Here is an 18,944-nt window from a genome sequence, read left to right as displayed (position 1 = left end):
CCACAGAGTTCGACTCCTTATCAGCTAAGCCAGGGTGATAGGTATCTATTTAGAGTTACAACCCCCGGTATGCCCAAATATGGGAGGAAGTTCATTGCTTCCATTCTCTGTCCATCGGCTCGTCACAAGAGACCATCCAGACAGAAACCCAATATTTTTACTGTTGCCTTTGTTACATTTGTGTTGTATTTGTGCTGATATAAATAGCTTGAAATAGATCTATACTAGTCTCCCTTTATTTATTTATCAGCACAACACAAATGTAACAAAGGCAACAGTTTCTGTCTGGATGGTCTCTTGTGACGAGCCGATGGACAGAGAATGGAAGCAGTGAACTTCCTCCCATATTTGGGCATATATATGTTGTATTTGTGCTGATAAATAAATATGCTAGATTGATATGTGAAATTTTATATAAATTGTAAGTGGGGACTATGGAGAAGATAATTAACAGTTTTGTTATAAAAGATAAATAACTCTATATAGAATAAAATATAAAGATGTAATACTATTGGATCAGTTCAGGATGATGTAAATACCATAATATAAATTTATCCTAAATTTAGAATATTTTATAGAAAAAGGATGTAATAATAGCTATAGTCAAATGAATGTTTAATAACCATAACAATTGTATACATATATATTAGAATGATGATATGAGTCTTTATGTAAATTGCAAGACTATTGTGAGAAAGCACAAACGTTTTGTAACCAATCGACACACTAAGTAATTGGAGAAGGATTTTTATTTTGTGAGGGTTTATGTCTGTTTTATGTTTGTCTACAAATAAAAACTTTTTTATTAAAAAAAGAAATGTTTCAGATTATGTAGAATGAAAAATAAGATCCACCCTCCCTCTTTCTTTCTCTCTCTCCCTTTTTCTCTCTTCTTCCTCTCCCCTCCTCTTCCTCTCAGTCTCCCTTTTCCCCCTTTCCCCTTGGTATGGCCTGAATGTGTCACTCCACAATTTAAAAAAAACACCCAGTTATGTTCTGCCAATGGAATGCACGTTTTGGGCAACAAACCTATTTGGTCCTAGTAGATGCCATTCTGATGGCTTCCTTCTCTGTGTGAAGTTCCCAAGAGATGACCTAATTAATTTATGAGCCTCGAAACAAAGTTGAAACAAAAACCATTCATTTATTAGGATCAACATCTTGGCTTGATCTCCTGTGGAGCCTAAACTGGCTTTCGCTTAATTGCGTTTGAACTTTACCCCCCCTATCTCCTCCCCTCTGTCATGCATCATACATTAAATTCATGAATTAGGTTGTAGAAACATGAGATCCAATTCTGGCTGAAGGTATGCATGGAATCCTCCCTCAAATGCCAACCGGATAATTGTCATGGCAACGCTTTACAAGTTGACACTCTGGGGGCTTCCAGCTTCATGTCTAAGAGCAGAAGGAATACCTAGCCTGCAATTGTGTATATTGTGTGCAGGATCAGCTTTGAAGGATTATTGAGGTCAGTTATTGAGTCTGCAGTTCAGTTCTCTCCCTTGGCCCAGACTCAAAATGTATAATGAAGCTTAAATTAGCTACCTGATTCATCACTTCCTATTGCATATATGAATAAAAATGCTCAGAATAGGAAAAACAGAGGCCTCAAATACCCTCACCCGAAAGGTTAAGGATGGAAAGAAATTTATCTGCTTTGTAGTAGCTGAGACTTTGAGCCTGAAACGGCTGCTCAAACATCAGCTGAGAGCTGTAAGAGGATTAAATGAGCCAGAATGGATGCAGGAAACAAGAGACCAGATCATCCCTTAAGAGGCGGCCCTCTCAGAGCCCTCCCCATGGCCAAAGGAAAGAGGAGCTGGCTGTGGGGCTTCCAGTCCTTTTCTCAACAGCTTAAAACAGAGGGAGAAACTGCTTATGTTTCCTTTCCTTCTGCATATTTATATATTTATATAACTGAAACAAGGGCATCGGAGCATTAAACACTCAGCATCAACCAGTCCCCCCGACCTTGAATCAGAACAGATCTGGAAGGGACCGCGGAGGTCTTCCAGTCCAGCCCTCTGCTCAAGCTGGAGACCCGGTAGCCGTGATGGCGAACCTATGGCATGCGTGCTACGGGTGTCACGCGGAGCCATTTCTGAGGGCACGCAAGGCTTTGCCCTGTCAGCTCGCACTGGTTTTCAGCAGTTTTTTTTTACTCTCCGGAGGATTCCCTGAAGCCTCCAAAGGCTAAAAACAGCCCAACACAAAACGGAAATGAGGAAGAGAGCTGCCTGCATGGGGAAAGACAAGCGGGGAAAGACAAGCGGCATGGAAAGAAGGGGCTTCTTTCCCTCTTGCTGGCGGCTCTGTTTCTCCCCTTCCCCGGCCTATTAAAGAGGATCTTGCCTGGTCCCTCCAATCCAAAGGGAAATGAGGAAGGGAGCTGCCTGCACGGGGGAAAGAAAGCGGCAAGGAAAGAAGAAAAGGGGCTTCTTTCCCTCAAGGTGGCTGCTCTGTTGCCCTTTCTCCACTTCAGTGCCATGGCATGGAGCCTGTCCCACCCACCATCGCCCAGGTCCTCGCTTCTCCCAAGCATTTCTTTGCCTACCGGATTTCCCATCGTGTTTCTTGCCGTTTTGGGCAGGGAAACAAAGTTTGTGGGACTTAAAAAAAAACAAAAACCTTCAATCAATCAATTCCAACTTCGCGAGATCCCCTCCACCCCAAAGTTGTAATTGATTGATTGAAGTTTTTTCTTTACTCCCACAAACTTTGTTTCCCTGCACACGATGGCAAGAAACGCAATGGAGCTGGAAATCCGGTAGGCAAAGAAATGCTTGGGAGAAGCGAGGACCTGGGCGATGGTGGGTGGGGCAAGCTCCATGGCGTGGCACTTCAGTGGAGAAAGGGCAACAGAGCAGCTACCTTGAGGGGGGAAAGCCCCTTTTCTTCTTTCTTTGCCGCTATCTTTCCCCCGTGCAGGCAGCTCCCTTCCGCATTTCCCTTTGGATCGCAGCGACCAGGCAAGATCCTCTTTAATAGGCCGGGGGGGGAAGGGGGGGGGACAGAGCCTCCAGCAAGAGGGAAAGAAGCCCCTTCTTTCCTTGCCACTTGTCTTTCCCCTCTTGTCTTTCCCCTGTGCCAGCAGCTCCCTTCCTCGTTTGTCTATTGATTGTAGTGCCCATGATCCTCTTTGATAGGTTGGTGGGGGGGGATTTAGCAACCAGACTCACACCGTAAAAAGGGCCCAATCCTTACACAGGATAATGATAAGGGAAGTTTTTTTTTGATGCAGGAGCAAACTTGAGCATCCCTCCCTCACCCCGGTCTCTGTCCGTTTGTGGCAGAGCAACCTCTCCCCTCACTGGGTGTTAGCCAAGGGGAAGCAGCCAGAGCAGAGAGTGGTGGGGAAGCCTTGCGCAAAAATGTGCAGTCCACGGAGGTGAGGAGGGACATTAAGTTATGTGTGTGATAGCGCGCACGTGCGTGCTTTTGGGACCCGAGGCGAAAAAGGTTCACCATCACTGCCCTATAGCATTTCAGGCACGTGGCTGTCCAACATATTCTTAAAAGCCTCCAGTGATGGAGCACCCACAACCTCTGAAGGCAACTTCTGTTCCGCTGGTTAATGGTTCTCACTGTTAGGAAGTTTCTCCTTAATTCCAGGTTGCTTCTCTCCTTGATTAGTTTCCATCCGTTGCTTCTTGTCCTGCCCTCAGATGCTTTGGAGAATAGGTTGACGCCCTCCTCTTTGAACACTACTATCATGTCATCCCTAACCCTTCTTTTCACTAGACTAGACATAATTCATTGTATTGTTTAGCTTCTGGCCCCTTGTTGCTCTTCTCTGCACTCTTTCCAGAGTCACAACATCGTCATATGGTAATGACCAGTTGCCTGGGTTTTGTAGGCAGGCATCCTTTGGGTAGAAATGGCAAAGGCAGGCCGAGCACATGCCTTAGCCCCTCTGACTTTAATCTCCAAATAACCTAGAAAAAGCACCGGGGGGGGGGAATCCAGCTTGCTCTGCTGCCCCCCTTCCTGCCTTCCAGTAATTCCCCCCCCCCCGTGTTCCTGAAGGGAGGGTTGTCCTCTGTGGACAGGAGGCAGCCTCTGGCCACTCATTCTCAGCAACAGATGGAGGGAACGGGAGCTGCGGAGGTTGGAGACACACAGGACAAACATCTGCACAAGCAACTCTTTTAATAATGTAGCAGACAACGGGGGGGGGAACGTTGGTGGCATGGATCCTATTTTGGTGTCCGCTTACAGCTACACAACAGTACACTTAGAGACCGTTCAAAGTTCCAGCGGCACTAAAAAGTGATTTATGACCATTTGTCACACTTATGACCATTGCACAGGGTCACATTAATCCCCCTTTAGGACCTTCTGACAAGCAAAGTCAACGGGAAAGCCAGATTCGCTTAATGACGGTGCTGCTAATTTAACAACTGCAGTGATTCACTTGACAGCTGTGGTAAGAAAGGTCGTAAATTGGGGCAGAATTCACTTAACAAAGGTCCAATTTAGCAGCAGATATTATGGTCTCAATTGTGGTCATATGTGGAAGACATATGGGGTGTAAATGAAGGATCAGGGGACACATTGCGTAGCAAGAAACCCAGGAGGGAGCAGGAGCCAATTCTGTCTCTCCTTAGGAAATGTATACATTCCCCTCTCTTCATCGTCACATGGGATCTTTTTTAAGGTTGCGCCTGTCTAGAACGTGAATTAATTAATTTTATCATCAATTTTGGGTTTCTCAATTTTTTCTCCTGTTAGAAACTGCCACAATCCTCCTTGGTAATTCTCATTCCCCAAGGCATAAATGAAGGCATTCATGGTCGGTGAAGTTTTGGCAACAAGAGCAGGAATCTGTGAAAAAGCCACATCATCATCATCATCATCATCATCATCATCATCATCACCGTCATCACCATCCTCATTTCATATTAAAACTGCAGATCTGGTAGACCTCCTTCCCCTCCCCCTTTGACTTCTAACCTTCCTTTTCTTCAGAAAAAGACATTTCCAAGGTGGGTTGAAGGGTTCACATAGATTCATATAGATTATCAGAGTTGGAAGCTTGTAGGTCATCTAGTCCAGCCCCCCACCCAAGCAGGAGTCCCTCCACCATCCCTGACAAATGGCAGTCCAATCTCCCCTTGAAAGCCTCCAGTGACTAAGCTCCCACAACTTCTGAAGACAACTTCCATTCCATGGGTTGGTGGTTCTCCCTGTCAGGGTTGCTATAAAGTGATGGAGAAGCAGGGAATGATAGAAATAAAAAGAATGCCTGGGACAGCCTGGGCAATCTCAGACCAAACATGGGAAGCACAAACCACATCAACAAAGTAGTCAAAGAAGGCAACTGTAAAAGGGCAACATTTTAGAGGGAGCAGAAGTTTGTTTTTCCACTTCAGGAGAAATTTCAGTGCGGTAGGATCTCATATCATTTCTTACTTACCATTAAGATTTTGGGGGAGACGAGTGCCACATTTTCAACTGCAGCATAGATACTTAAAAGTGAGTATGGACCCCAACAAAAGACCAAAGATTTCACTGGCAAACTAGTATTAAACTGGGAAAAGAAGAACAAAAGTTAGAGCAATCTATGAACTGTCTATTGATATAAAAAAAAAATAAAGTCAGATATTTAAAATAAAGCAAATTGGGGTTCTGGATGGATTGTCACTCCAAATGTTTCTGGTTGCCCTTCCAGTTCTGAAAAGTTCAGAAAAGTCCTAATTCTTCATTATGGGTGCCATTTTTTGAAATTTTTTATATGAGCCCTTTGGGCTCCTTGGAGCTTTTCCCTTGGAGAAAGTCAGTAGTATGTGTATGGTGAGGGACATTGCAGGGGGTGGGCTGTATCTGACTTCCCACCCTAGGGATTGGTAGACTGAAGTTCTCCAGACTTTCAGACTGACTTATTGCTTCCTCTACCTCTTGGTCCACAAATGGTTCATAATGTAAGTCACTTTTGTGCTCATTTCAGCACTGCTGAGTAGCAGGCCATCAATAGCACCTGAAGTTAATTTAACATAAATGCTCATTTAAAGTTCAGTGTCTGGTTCAATGGTCTGCCAGCTTAATTTCTCTTAGAATGTTGGGATCCTACAGGATAGTCCAAAGGTGACTTTTCCAAAAGACACTGGATTTTCTTGGTTTTTCCCCCCCTTGAAAATGTTTTGCTTTTCATTCAAGGAGCTTCTTCAGTTCTCTGGATGAGAAGCAAAATGTTTTCAAGGGAACACCCCCCCCCCCCCGAAAGTCCAGTTGTCTTTTGGAAAAGTGCCTTTGGCACAACCATGGCCTGGATGATTGAGAATCTCCATAGGCATCCTATAGAATAGGACCAGCTACCTACATCTGACGCTTCTCAATATGGATGAAACGGTTGCATCCCATCTCCTGAAGCTCGGTGTAACTGAAAACACCACACCGTACAGGATAGACATTGTATCAATGCTATGAAAATCAGAAAACTCAAGTCAAACAAGATCTAGCTTTGCTTTACTGGAAACCCTTCTGTATTGTGATGTTTTCTTACCTTCAGCTGTCCTGTTTTCCTGAATTTGTTATCAATGGATTGATAGGACATTAATATGATGAAAAGTGGGATCACAAAATTGAACAGCACCAGAGGAATAAGAAACGTGATGTAATTTCTGGGGGGTGAAAAACAATGAAGGGCAAATGATTCTTTGGAATGAATCCTGATGTAGTCAACAATCAGAACATCTCCGGAAAACAGAATAAAAAGAAAGAATAAAACCTCCACCTGAGGCTAAGGGCTGAAAGCTGCATCAAAAGACTTGGTACAAAACTTCCTTGTATGGTGCCAAACCCTGATTGATGATGATCTGATTCAGTGGTTCTCGACCTGTGGTCTGTGATTGATGAGGAGGGATGTGTGGTACGATGTCGTCACAGGCTTGGAGAAATGTTATGATTTAAATCTTAAGTCTTGGGAGTCCATGGCCACAAAAGGTATTTAAATGCGGGTCCATGGTGAAAAAAAGGTTTAGAACCACTGATCACGGTGTTTGCCTTTTATGTGCAGGAAAAGCTCCCTGAACTATTGAATTCTTATCAAACTGATGCTTAGTCCTACAAGTTAGGCTACCCAGATTGCTTACCATGTTGGTATCAGATCCCTAGCTGGGGAAGGGGGTGGGGGAGGCAAGCTGTTCCACTGACTGTTCTCACTGCCAGAAAATTTCTCCTTATTTCTAGGTTGGATCTCTCCTTGATTAGTTTCCATCCATTCCTTCTTGTCCTGCCTTCTGATGCTTTGAAAAATAGGTTGACCTCTTCCTCTTCTTTGTGGCAGCCCCTTGAATACTGGGAGACTGTTATCATGTCCTTCTTTTCACTAGACTAGCCATTCCCAATTCCTGCAGCTGCTCTTCATATGTTTTAGCCTCCAGTCCCCTAATCATCTTTGTTGCTCTTCTCTGCACTCTTTCTAGAGTCTCAACATCTTTTTTATATCGTGGTGACCAGAACTGAATGCAGAATTCCAAAGGCCTTATAAAGTGGTGTTCAGATGATCTTGATTCTATCCCTCTATTAATGCAGTCTAGTTAGACTGGCCTTTTTGGCAGCGGCAGCTGATGGCTGGCCCCTATTCAAGAGATCATCTACTAAGACCCCAACATTTCTATTGCAGTTACTGCTGTGAATGGTAAAGTGAAAGAATGGAAACTCAGTTGGAGCAGCATCAGTTAGAAAACAGTCCTCCAGTGACTGTTTTGCCCTAACAAAAAGTTAGGTGTCCCAAAGACTGCTCATGGCAGGTGATGTGAGGACATAAAGAATCTATAGGAATGGAAAGTACTCCATGGAAGGGATATGAGCTATTAACCCTGCATTGCCACCACCATTAAAGCACACCATCCAATTATCCTTGTCATGCAAAGAAACTTTTTATCAAAAAAGAGCAGAATGATCCTAAGAACTTGTTTTTCATCTCAGCTGGTTTAACCTTCCTTCCCAAAGAGACCTGGACCTCAGAATCCCTTACCTGTCTCCTTTGGTATAGTCCAAAGTGCAACAGGTCCTCAGTGGCTCATAATCATATGCCCCCCATCCCAAAAGGGGCATCGCGGACCAAAAGCCAGCGAAACACCAAGCAAACAGCCCCATGGAGAACACCGAATTCCACTGCAATTTTTGCCCTGCAAGAGAAAAATAGAAGCTCACCAATTTGTAGTGGGATTACAATGCAGCAAGGAAGGGCAACCTCTTCAGATTTCCCTCCAGGGTGGACACTCTGTTTTGGGAAGAGGCTCTGGGGAGGAAGCTACTGAAACATTAAGGTGGAATTTCTCTGGGTGTGGAAAGGGTCTTTTTTTGCAGAGCTGCAAACTGGGAGAGAAGAACCTCATGTTCTTTTCTGGGCCTCTGTATAATAATAATAATAATAATAATAATAATAATAATAATAATAATAATAATAGAGCAAAAAGGCAACAAAACAAGGAGCAGGGGCACAAAAGATCAGCTCCTAATTGATAAAATGATATTAGAAAATTGTAAGAACAGAAAAACGAACTTGAATATGGTCTGGATTGATTACAAAAAGGCATTCGACTCACTGCCACATAGTTGGATCATAAAATGCTTAGAAACAACTGGCATTAGCAAAAATATTACATCCTTTACTGAAAAGGCGATGAAACAATGGAGAACTGAGTTGGCAGTAGGGAATGAGATCTACGGAATGGTTAATATCAAGCGAGGAATTTTCCAGGGTGATTCACTTTCACCTCTTCTCTTCATCATCGCAATGATCCCACTATCAGTAATCTTTAAAAAAATGAAATTAGGCTACCAAACAGCCAAAAAAGCTGAAAAAATTTCACATTTACTATATATGGATGATTTGAAACTCTGTGGAAAGTCAGAAATAGAAATCCAATCATTGACAAACACAGTCTGAGTATTCAGCACCGATATTTCAATGCAGTTTGGCATGGAAAAATGCGCCACTGTATCCATAAAAAGGGGCAAAATCACTGCACGTGAGGGAATTGAAATGCCCAATGGCCAATTAATTAAATGCAAAGAAAATGAAGCCTACAAATACTTAGGCATTCTGCAGTTGGATAACATCAAGCATGGAGAAGTAAAAACTATTGTCAGGCAAGAGTACACCAACAGAGTTAGGAAAATTTTGAAATCTAAATTGAATGGTGGAAATACAATCAAGGCCATAAATACCTGGGCAATACCAGTTATTAGATACACAGCTGGTATAGTTAACTGGACACAAGCTGATTTGGACCTTTTGGACCGAAAAACCAGGAAACTAATGACAATGCACTACAGTTTACATCCACGTGGTGATACTGATAGACTGTACCTGCCCCGAAAATCAGGTGGCAGAGGATTATTACAAGTGAAGCAAACAGTTGAAGAAGAAAAACATGCACTGGCTGATTATTTAAAAGAAAGTCAAGAACATCTATTAATCGAAGTAGAGAACAAAAATCTACTGAAGGCCCAACAGACGAAACAAGAATACAGAAAAGATGTGATAAAATCAAGAATGGAGAGTTGGCAGAACAAAGCACTGCATGGCCAATTTCTGGAAAAAATAAAAGATAAAGTGGACAGTGAACAAACTTGGTTATGGTTAACAACAGGTACATTAAAGAAAGAAACAGAGTCACTAATCCTGGCTGCGCAAGAACAAGCTATCCGCACAAATGCCATTAAGGCCAAAATCGAAAAATCCTCTGATGATGCCAAATGCAGACTTTGCAAAGAAGCTGATGAAGCTGTTGATCACATACTCAGCTGCTGTAAAAAAATCGCGCAGACTGATTATAAATTGCGGCACAATTCAGTAGCACAAATGATCCATTGGAATTTGTGCAAAAATTATAATATTAAAACAGCAACAAACTGGTGGGAACATCAGCCTGAAAAAGTCACTGAAAATGAGATGGTCAAGATCTTGTGGGATTTTCGCATACAAACAGATAAAATATTGGTGCATAATACACCAGACATCACACTGGTTGAGAAAAATAAGGTCACAATCATAGACATCGCAATACCAGGTGATAGCAGGGTAGCTGAGAAGGAACATGAAAAAATCGCAAGATACCAGGACTTAAAAATCGAAATTCAACGACTATGGCACAAACCAGCAGTGGTAATTCCAGTGGTAATTGGCACACTGGGTGCTATTCCAAAAGCACTGAAATTACATTTAAAACAGTTAAAAATTGACAAAATCAACATCGGTCAAATGCAAAAAGCCGCACTGCTTGGATCTGCACGCATATTACGAAAATACGTTACGACGTCCTAGGCCCCTGGGTGGGGCCCGACTAGTAACTAATGCCAAATCCGGCAAAACAACTGTCCGCTGTGATACAATTGTATAATGATGGCTGCAACCTGAAGGGCATAACAAAGCAATGATACAGTAAATAATTTTGATTTCTACATGCTAAAGCACTGTTCCTCAGCCATGGCAACTTTAAGATGTGTGGACTTCAACTCCCAGAATTCCCTAGCCAGCAGAGTTCTGAGAGAATTCCACATATCTTAAAGGGGCCAAGGTTTGGAAATACATTCCTAAAGTTTCTTTTCAATATTGCCTCGTTAAAGTCTGAGAAGTCTTATTTTTAAAACTGTTTGGTCATCCTTCTAGATCATTTAATACACAGGTGCCTTTTGGCTACAATTCTCATTTTCTGCTATCCCTAAATTATGCAACTAATAGAATAAAAAACAACAACCAGCCAGAGGACTTACTGGAGCAATATTGATGATATCGGTCCCACGCAATTGCAGCTGCACAATTAATGCTTGTTAGGGCCGTTAAAAATCCTTGAAAGCCATGAATTTGGCAGCCGTCAGAGCCGTAGGGCCAATATCTGAAAGGGAAGCAATGACACACAGGGGGAAAACATGTCAGAGGAGGACCTGAGCATTTTTTTCCTTAAATGTTAGCAAAAAGGATACTCCAAAGATTCTTTCTGGCCGTATCGGATGATTTCCAGATGATAGCATCCAAAATTCACAGCTTGCACTACTAAAGGGAGTCATGAATTATACAAGACAATGAAAATGTGTCATGTTTCCTCTGGTTTTGAGAGTGAGGAGGCATGTTCTAAACATGGCCAAGAAACAAAGTCATAGCTGCTTTGTTGGAAGGTTCCCAGATGGGTTCCACCACAAAACCGCGGAGTACAAAATCGCGCTCGACGAAAGCGCGCATTTGACGTCATCACAGCGCGACGAAAACATCGCGCTGTGATCGAAAAATGTAAAAATAAAGCGAAAACCTTACCCTAACCCCCCCAAACCTAACCCTAACCCTAACCCTTAACCTAACCCTAAATCTAACCCTAAACCTAACCGTTAACGTAACGCTAAACCTAACGCTAACCCTTAACCTAACGCTAAACATAACGCTAACGCTCTAACCCTAACCCTTAACCTAACCCTAACCCTAACCCTAACCCTAACCCTAACCCTTACCTTTATGTGAATTGGCTTGCTTTAATTTTAATTTTATTTAAATTTTTAATTTTTTTTCGTCGCGCTGTGATGACGTCACATGCGCGCTTTTGTCGATTGCGATTTTGTCCTCCGCGGTTTTGACGGGTCACACCCAGATGCCACCTGAGACATTTAAAACCGCCTCACAAGAAAGTGAATTCTCTGGGCTACCTCCAGCTTCTCCTTTGCAAATGCCTCTTCCTGGCGGTTTTGTTTGCTTTCCTTGAGCCACTTTTGAATGTCTGAATGTGCTATTGAAGGAGATCAATCAGAATAGAGCTGGAAAGGATCTTGGAGGTCTCCCAGTCCAACCCCCTGTTCAAGCAGGAGATCCTATGCCATTTCACACAAGTGGCTGTCCAACCTCTTCTTAAAAACCTCCAGTGATGGAGACCCACAATTTCTGAAGGCAAGCTGTTCCACTGGTTAATTGTCCTCACTGTTAGGAAGTTTCTCCTTAATTCCAGATTGCTTCTCTCCTTGGTTAGTTTCCATCCGTTGCTTCTTGTCCTGCCTTCTGGTGCTTTGGAGAATAGGTGGACCCCCCTTTATGGCAGCCCCTCAAATACTGGAATATTGCTATCATGTCTCACATAGTCCTTCCTTTCTCTGGACTGGCTATATCCAGTTCCTGCAACTGTTCTTCATATGTTTTAATCTCCAGGCCTTTAACCATCTTAGTCGCTCTTCTTTGCACTTTTCCCAAAGTCTCAATATCTTTTTTGTAATGGGGTGACCAAAATGGGATGCAGTATTGCAGGTATGGTCTTCCTAAGACTTTATAAAGAGGTTTTATAAAGGTTCATGTGATTTTGGTGTTGGGTAGAACATGACTCTCTTGAGGCATTCTCCATTTCTGTCAATATGCCTGCATCTATTTTTTCTTCTCAGTTCAACATTTTTTGCCTTCTTTTGGTATAATTTGGATTTCCACTTCACCATTCTAAGATTTCCCGGTGGTCTCCCATGCACTAACCAGTTCTGACCTGCTTAGCCTTTTTAAGACCAACCAAGCCCTTTTCTCCTGGTCGATTCTGCCTGGCAATATAATTGCTATATAGAATAGCATGGTCTCCCTCTCTCCCTCCCTTCTTCCCCAGAGAGGAGCGATGTATCTTCAAATTAGAATGGCCAAAGATTTACATTTGCATGAAAAGTGCCCCCAATGAGAAGTTAGGGACTGACAATGATTTTCTGCTTCTCTGAGTGAGCATTAATGTGTGGAGGCAGGCTATGCTCAGAGGGCACGCGGCTCTCTGCAGATTTTTCAGTGCTATTTTTAAGCAGAAGGACAAAATAGCCATCTCTCCAAATAAGTGAAGCCTACCTTAAGAAGCTGGAGAAGGCAGCGATGAAAGCGTTGATGCAAATGCCACAATCAGACAAGGCCAGGTTGAGTATCAGAAAGTTGCCAGGGGTTTGAATCTCTTTGATCTTCCAGAAAGCAATGATGGTCAGCACATTCAGAGAGAATCCAAACAAAGCTAAAATATATAAATAAATAAATAAATAAATAAATAAATAAATAAATATATATATATATATATATATATATATATATATATATATATATATATATATATATATATATAGAATCATTTTATTGTGATTTGTAATTTTTGTCTCAGACTCTGACAGCGGGTTGATCAGCACAAACCCAAACAAAGATATAAAATGCTGCAGCTTTGTTTATTCAGAAAAGTAACTTGTATAGCTTATATAGACTAAATATGCAAGGCAGTATGGAAAATATACATTTTCTGTCAATGAACAAGTTCCCCCCACGAATAAATAATCTAGGCTGCATTGCTTAGATGAAGTTCTTATAAATTCTGTGAAATCCAACTGTCAGGCTCCTAAAACTTTTTTTTTGTTGCTTAGCAATGTAATTTCAGGAAGAAGACCTGGATTCAGCTGGGTCCGTGTTACATAACCATCCCACCTTACCTTCCGTCAGCATCATGGTGCCAAAACTCATCATTTCGAACTCAGTAAATCCTTCTGGAAGAGAATCAGGTGCCGACATCTTTGGAGCTAAACTAACCTAGACTGTACCTTGTCTGTTGCTGTTCTCTCTCTCATTCTCTCTCTCCCTCCCTCCCTCTCTCTCCCTCTCCCCCCGCCCTCCATCTCCCCCCTCTTCTCCCTCCTCCCCCGCCTCCTTCTGCCTTTCTGCTCATCAAAACCCCAAGCCGGTTGCCTTCTGGAAGTGTTTGGCCATTGCTAAATTTAGCTCTTTTGAAAAGAAGCAACAGCAACTCTCTGCCTTCCCTTTTCCCGTGTCTCTCGTTCAGGAAAGATGGAATGTCAGAGAGAGAGAAACAGCCACGGAGTCCCTGCTCTGGAACTGGCTCGGTGGTGGCTGTCGGTTGAGTTATGCAATCCCTTCATTTCAGAAAGGGAGTTTTGAGGTGGACACAAAGGCTGTCTCTTTGATCACAGCTGTGGGCACTTTGTTTGAAAAAGAAAGGTAATCTAGGACTTATGTGTTACTATGTTTATTAAATAGGGTTCCCCCCCCCCCGCTGGGGGTAAACTATTTTTGCACATGAGTCAGACTTCAAAATAAAGATTTCTTGAATGAAACTTTGGGTGATTCCTGGCAGTTTTTTCGCAGTTTTTTTTTTTTTTTGAAATGAAAACTACAGATTAGTTTGTCAGTCTGTTCTAGGGAAATTTTTTTTCTAACTTCCAAACCTGGTCAAGACCCTGGAATTTCAGTGGCTCCCCATTCAGGGCCAACCTTCCTTAACCTCTGAGATCAACAAGGTCAGCCAAAGGGTTGCCATCTGAATTTCAAACTTGTATCTAATATATTATACAAAGTTGCTGTTAAAAGAAAAAAAAACCTTCTATAAGGCATTAGAATAGCCTTATAAACAGAGAAGAAATCTGTTTCCAAAATGAGAACCACAAAGGTCATATCTATGTAAAAAAAAACAGATGTTAATTTACATATATAGATTTAAATTGAAAATCTTTACAGCTTAACATTAACAGCAATGCATTTCACTACAGCAAGAATGAATTGCTCTCCAGGTATCTATTTCTCGGATAGCCCTCCCCTTTTTAAAGGATCGTGGCTTTAAAGTTCCCTTCAGAGAGGAGGTTGGACTAGAAGACCTTTAGGTCCCTTTCAACCCCAGGATTCTAAGATTTAAATGCCAGACAAAGGGAAGAGTGTCTTTAAGCAAAATAAAGGACTCTTTTGCATAGTATAATGCAATGTTCTATGTTTTAGCATGCTTTCTATGATTTCCTGTAGCTCGTTACAGGTTTCAAATCTAATTCTGAATATTTCACTAAAGTACTTTAGACTGCTACTTTGAATGCAGATGCAGAAAGAGCAAAGAAGATTTTCATTATAGACCATCGGAAATCTTCAGATAATACATTGGAATAAAGCTTTGGTAAATAAATGTATAAACAAATAAATTTTATGTGCACACATATACACAAACAAAGCAGGGTAGATCAAACATAACCTTCATGACTTATATGTCTAAACAGAAATATCTCTATATTTCATTTTTAGAACTCCCCAACCTAAATGTTTTTACAACAGTCAACAATGTTGTAATATTCCTTTGCCGTCAAGCGAATTATTTCTGTTTCATGTACCTTTTCCTCTGCCTTCAGGGAAAATCTATCCAGAAATTGGATTTTTTTGTTGTTGCATCACTTAATATCTCCTCTATGAATTCACAGGGAGAACATCTTTATTAGCTTGGACAGAAGTAGAAAGGTCAAGTCGCTTGTTAGCAAAGGGAAAGGAAAATTATTGTTCAGAAGATGGAAATAACATGGTTGGAGTTATTATTAGTTGCCCTACCTCTATTATTAGTTGCCCACCTACCGAGGTGGCGCAGTGGTTAAATGCAGCACTGCAGGCTACTTCAGCTGACTGCAGTTCAGCAGTTCAGCTGTTCAAATCTCACCGGCTCAAGGTTGACTCAGCCTTCCATCCTTCCGAGGTGGGTAAAATGAGGACCCGGATTGTTGTTGGGGGCAATATGCTGACTCTGTAAACCGCTTACAGAGGGCTGAAAGCTCTATGAAGCGGTATATAAGTCTAACTGCTATTGCTATTGCTATTAAATAAGTAAATAATTCAATGGGGTGAAGATGCCTGATTCTTTAAGTACTTCTGGCACCTGGATCAGGCGCAGGAGGGGAAAGAGAAGCCCCCATCATGCTTCATTCTGAAGGAGTATATGAATCAATATGAATCAATATTGGTTCCTGCTTATATTATTGTATACTGTCAGAAATTAGTTGTTTTCTAGCCTAGCATATTGTAACCTTAGTACCAGACAGCAAATGTTATCTCACTGCTTCTGTCTTGCTTCTATTCTTGGCTTCAAAGCTTGGCACATTTTTGAAAGCTAGTAGAAGAAATTGTTACATGGGAATATCAAACTGTATAGATAAAGGAACCAAACTAGGAAGTTTTCCTGGCTCATAAATCCTTAAAGCAATCTGCCGAAAAACAACTTGGCAAAGGGGGGCAGCCACCCCCTACACAAGGCTATAGGAATGCTCCACAGATAAGGTAGACAGAGACAGGAGCTTGAACAAAAGAACGCTTTAAAGATCATGTTGGTAACGAATCTTTGTCTCTGATTGGATAAACTTTTTTCTATCTGCCTAAAATGTATATAATACTCTGAGCCACTCTTCCAGGGTGTGGCTATTCCTTACATGCTTTTGTTTGTATGTTTTGGACATAGTTTTGTCACCCAGCCTTTGCTATGGCCATAAATAAAAGCTGATACTTTTTGCAAACCTTGTCTCGAGTCTCACTCTTTGGCATCTCAGTGACTTGGGGAAAACTGCTGGAACCTTACAATTCTTTCTTAGACTGTATAATTGGCAGTAGTATTGCTTTGGTTTCAGATATGGGCCGCACTTCTCAGGAAAAAACAGGCATGAGAGTCACTTGTCTGGAATGGAACTATAGGATCTCCTGCCATGGGCAACGGGTTGGGCCATAAGATCAAGGTGCTGGTTATCACCTTTAAAGCCCTACATGGCCTAGGACCCGGATATCTGCGAGACCGTCTTCTGCCACATACCTCCCAACGGCCGATAAGATCTCACAGGATGGGCCTTCTCCGGGTGCTGTCAACTAGCCAATGTCGGCTGGCGACTCCTCGGGGGAGGGCCTTCTCTGTAGTTGCTCCAACCCTATGGAATGATCTACCGCCAGAGATCCGGACCCTTCCCACTCTCTCGGCCTTCCAAAAGGCTACTAAAACCTGGCTGTTCCGGCAGGCCTGGGGCTGTTGACCTCATGAATGAGGTCCAGCCCCGCCTAGATTGAGTGCATGATGTGTTTTTTTTAATCTGCTTTTTTCTCTATTTTTAATTTTTATCCTTTTTAGAGTTGTATTTCTGTAAGCTGCCTGGAGTCCTTCGGGATTGGGCGGCATATAAATTCATTACATTTGAAATTCCAACCCCATTATTCTATGTTCTATTTTATTCTGCCTTTTCTCTATTATCAAGATGGGTTGCACTATCAAACCATGGTTTGCACAAGACAAACCATGATGAAGTAAGATACAAAAATAGGCAGATGCATATATCAATGCATGGGGTAATCTTGTGGTCTCTGGACCAGCATTCCAGAGATTATAAGACTCTCAAATTCCCTTCCAACTTTAATGATAAGATTCTTGGTTTCTTATTCTTTTACATGCTTGTGAACTAGAAAGAACATAGAATAAAAGGGGTTGGAAGGGACCTTGGGGGTCTTCTAGCCCAACCCCCTTGCTCAAGCATTTCAGACAAATGTCTGTCAATCTCTTCTTGAAAGCCTCCAGTGATGGAGCATCTACAACTTCCAGAGGCAAGTCATTCCACTGATTAATTGTTTTCACTGTCAGGAAATTTCCTCTTAATTCTAGTTTGAATCTCTCTTTGATAATCTTCCACCCATTACTTTTTGTCCTGCCCTAAGGTTCTTTGCAAAATAGGCTGACCTACTCTTCTCTTCTCTGTGACAGACCCTTATCATATCACCCTTAGTACTTCTCTTCATTAGGCTGCACATACCCAGTTCCCTCAATCGTTCATTGTACAGTTTAGTCTCTAGACTCTAATATTCAGGACTATGTAATGTATTTGCACACATGAAAGGAAGAGGGGTGAAGGTTCCACAATCAAGAGTTACAACAACACACCTCTCTTCACTGACATTGCATCATATCACAAACATTTTGAGCAGCATTGAGTAGGAAGAGATACTTCTTTAGATACTTCCTTAAAATGTTTTGGAGCCTTGAACACATGTACTAAAATTAAGCCCAGAAGCGACCAAGGTTGTCCAAACTGAAGGCTTTGAAGCATCCATAGGAAAGAGAGATAGTCAAAGCATAAATGTAATTTCTGTCTTAAATTCTTCCTTGTTCCATTCTTAAATTCTGAAATGGCAGGGAATGGCAGAAACAGCCTTCTGACTCTTTAAAGCAGCCCATCTTACCTTCAAACAGCAGAATTGTGCCAATGGTGAAGACTTCACTTTCAGTGAAACCATCAGGAATAGGATATTCCAAATTAACCATGTTTGCAATAAAAAAAGGAAAAGACTCCAGGGTCTGGATTTTTCCCAGTTAACTGCCCTAGTCAATTCTTTGTCCTGAATTTTCTTTCTTCCATCCAATCATCTACAAGTCTTACCTTCTTAAAGAACATGACCACGTGGAAATCCTTACAGAAAAGCTTTGTGCGCTAATCCTAACCCAACAATTCCTGAAAAATTCTCCCTCATATCCCTCCCATGCCTGGGACTGCATAATGCAAAAGGAGACATTCTGTGCAATCCCAAGAAGCCTTTTGTAGAGACAAGTTTTAAGAACGGACCCAGCTAATTTTTTTTTGTGGTGGGGGAGAGCTAAACAATACAAGAATGGTGGCAAAGGAAATACTATGTAATTAGGGAGTCACTAGAAATAAGAATAAGAAATAAACAAGCATGATTAAATCACTAATCAGGGAAAGGAAGGAGAAAACGAGATGGGGGTTTCTTATTGTGAAACAAAGGAAAAATATGCTTTGGAGTCTTTGGTGCTATCTGAGCTTGGTTATTTGCTTGGAGACCTTTCATTACCCAACTAGGTAACATCCTCAGTACTTGTGTGTAGAGTTTCATCCTTGTTTATATATTTTCCTTACTTTTGGTAGAGATGTTGTTTTCTCTTTAACAGAATAACAGAGTTGGAAGGAACCTTGGAGGTCTTCTAATCCAATCATCTACTGAAGCAGAAGACTTTATTACATTTCAGACAAATGATTGTCCAATCTACCCTTGAAAGCCTCCCGTGTTGGAGTATTTACAACTTCTGAAGACAAGCCATTCCACTGATTAATTGCTCTAACTGTCAGGAAATTTCTCCTAGATTGTTTCTCTCATTGAATAGTTTCCATCTGTTGCTTCTTGTCCTGTTTTGGAGAGTAGGTTGACT

At 41.8% G+C, this 18,944-nt stretch overlaps 1 protein-coding gene across 1 annotated transcript; it reads right to left on the bottom strand.

The window, feature by feature from the left end:
- Positions 1-4,683: 4,683 nt before the first annotated feature.
- On the bottom strand, positions 4,684-18,044 carry RGR (retinal G protein coupled receptor). The gene is made up of 7 exons (XM_032232250.1): positions 17,963-18,044; positions 12,806-12,962; positions 10,729-10,850; positions 7,982-8,135; positions 6,506-6,623; positions 5,420-5,533; positions 4,684-4,827 (listed from the first exon to the last, which is right to left on the bottom strand). The coding sequence occupies exons 1-7, from the start codon at positions 18,042-18,044 to the stop codon at positions 4,684-4,686; spliced, it is 891 nt and encodes a 296-aa protein (XP_032088141.1).
- Between the last annotated feature and the right edge of the window lie 900 nt (positions 18,045-18,944).

The sequence above is a fragment of the Thamnophis elegans genome, chromosome 15, assembly GCF_009769535.1.
Source record: "Thamnophis elegans isolate rThaEle1 chromosome 15, rThaEle1.pri, whole genome shotgun sequence".
Taxonomy (NCBI): domain Eukaryota; kingdom Metazoa; phylum Chordata; class Lepidosauria; order Squamata; family Colubridae; genus Thamnophis; species Thamnophis elegans.
Note: the sequence above shows the minus strand (reverse complement) of the source record. Positions and strands in the feature narration are given on the sequence as shown.

Bases quoted from the DNA above. Each gene is read 5' to 3' on its own strand.
- RGR (XM_032232250.1), bottom strand. From the start codon at position 18,044: ATGGTTAATTTGGAATATCCTATTCCTGATGGTTTCACTGAAAGTGAA. The intron at 8,136-10,728 runs GTAAGTCCTCTG...TTTCTCTTGCAG, and splicing joins ATATCATCAATATTGCTCCA to GGCAAAAATTGCAGTGGAAT. The intron at 4,828-5,419 runs GTAAGTAAGAAA...GCTTTTTCACAG, and splicing joins TCTCCCCCAAAATCTTAATG to ATTCCTGCTCTTGTTGCCAA.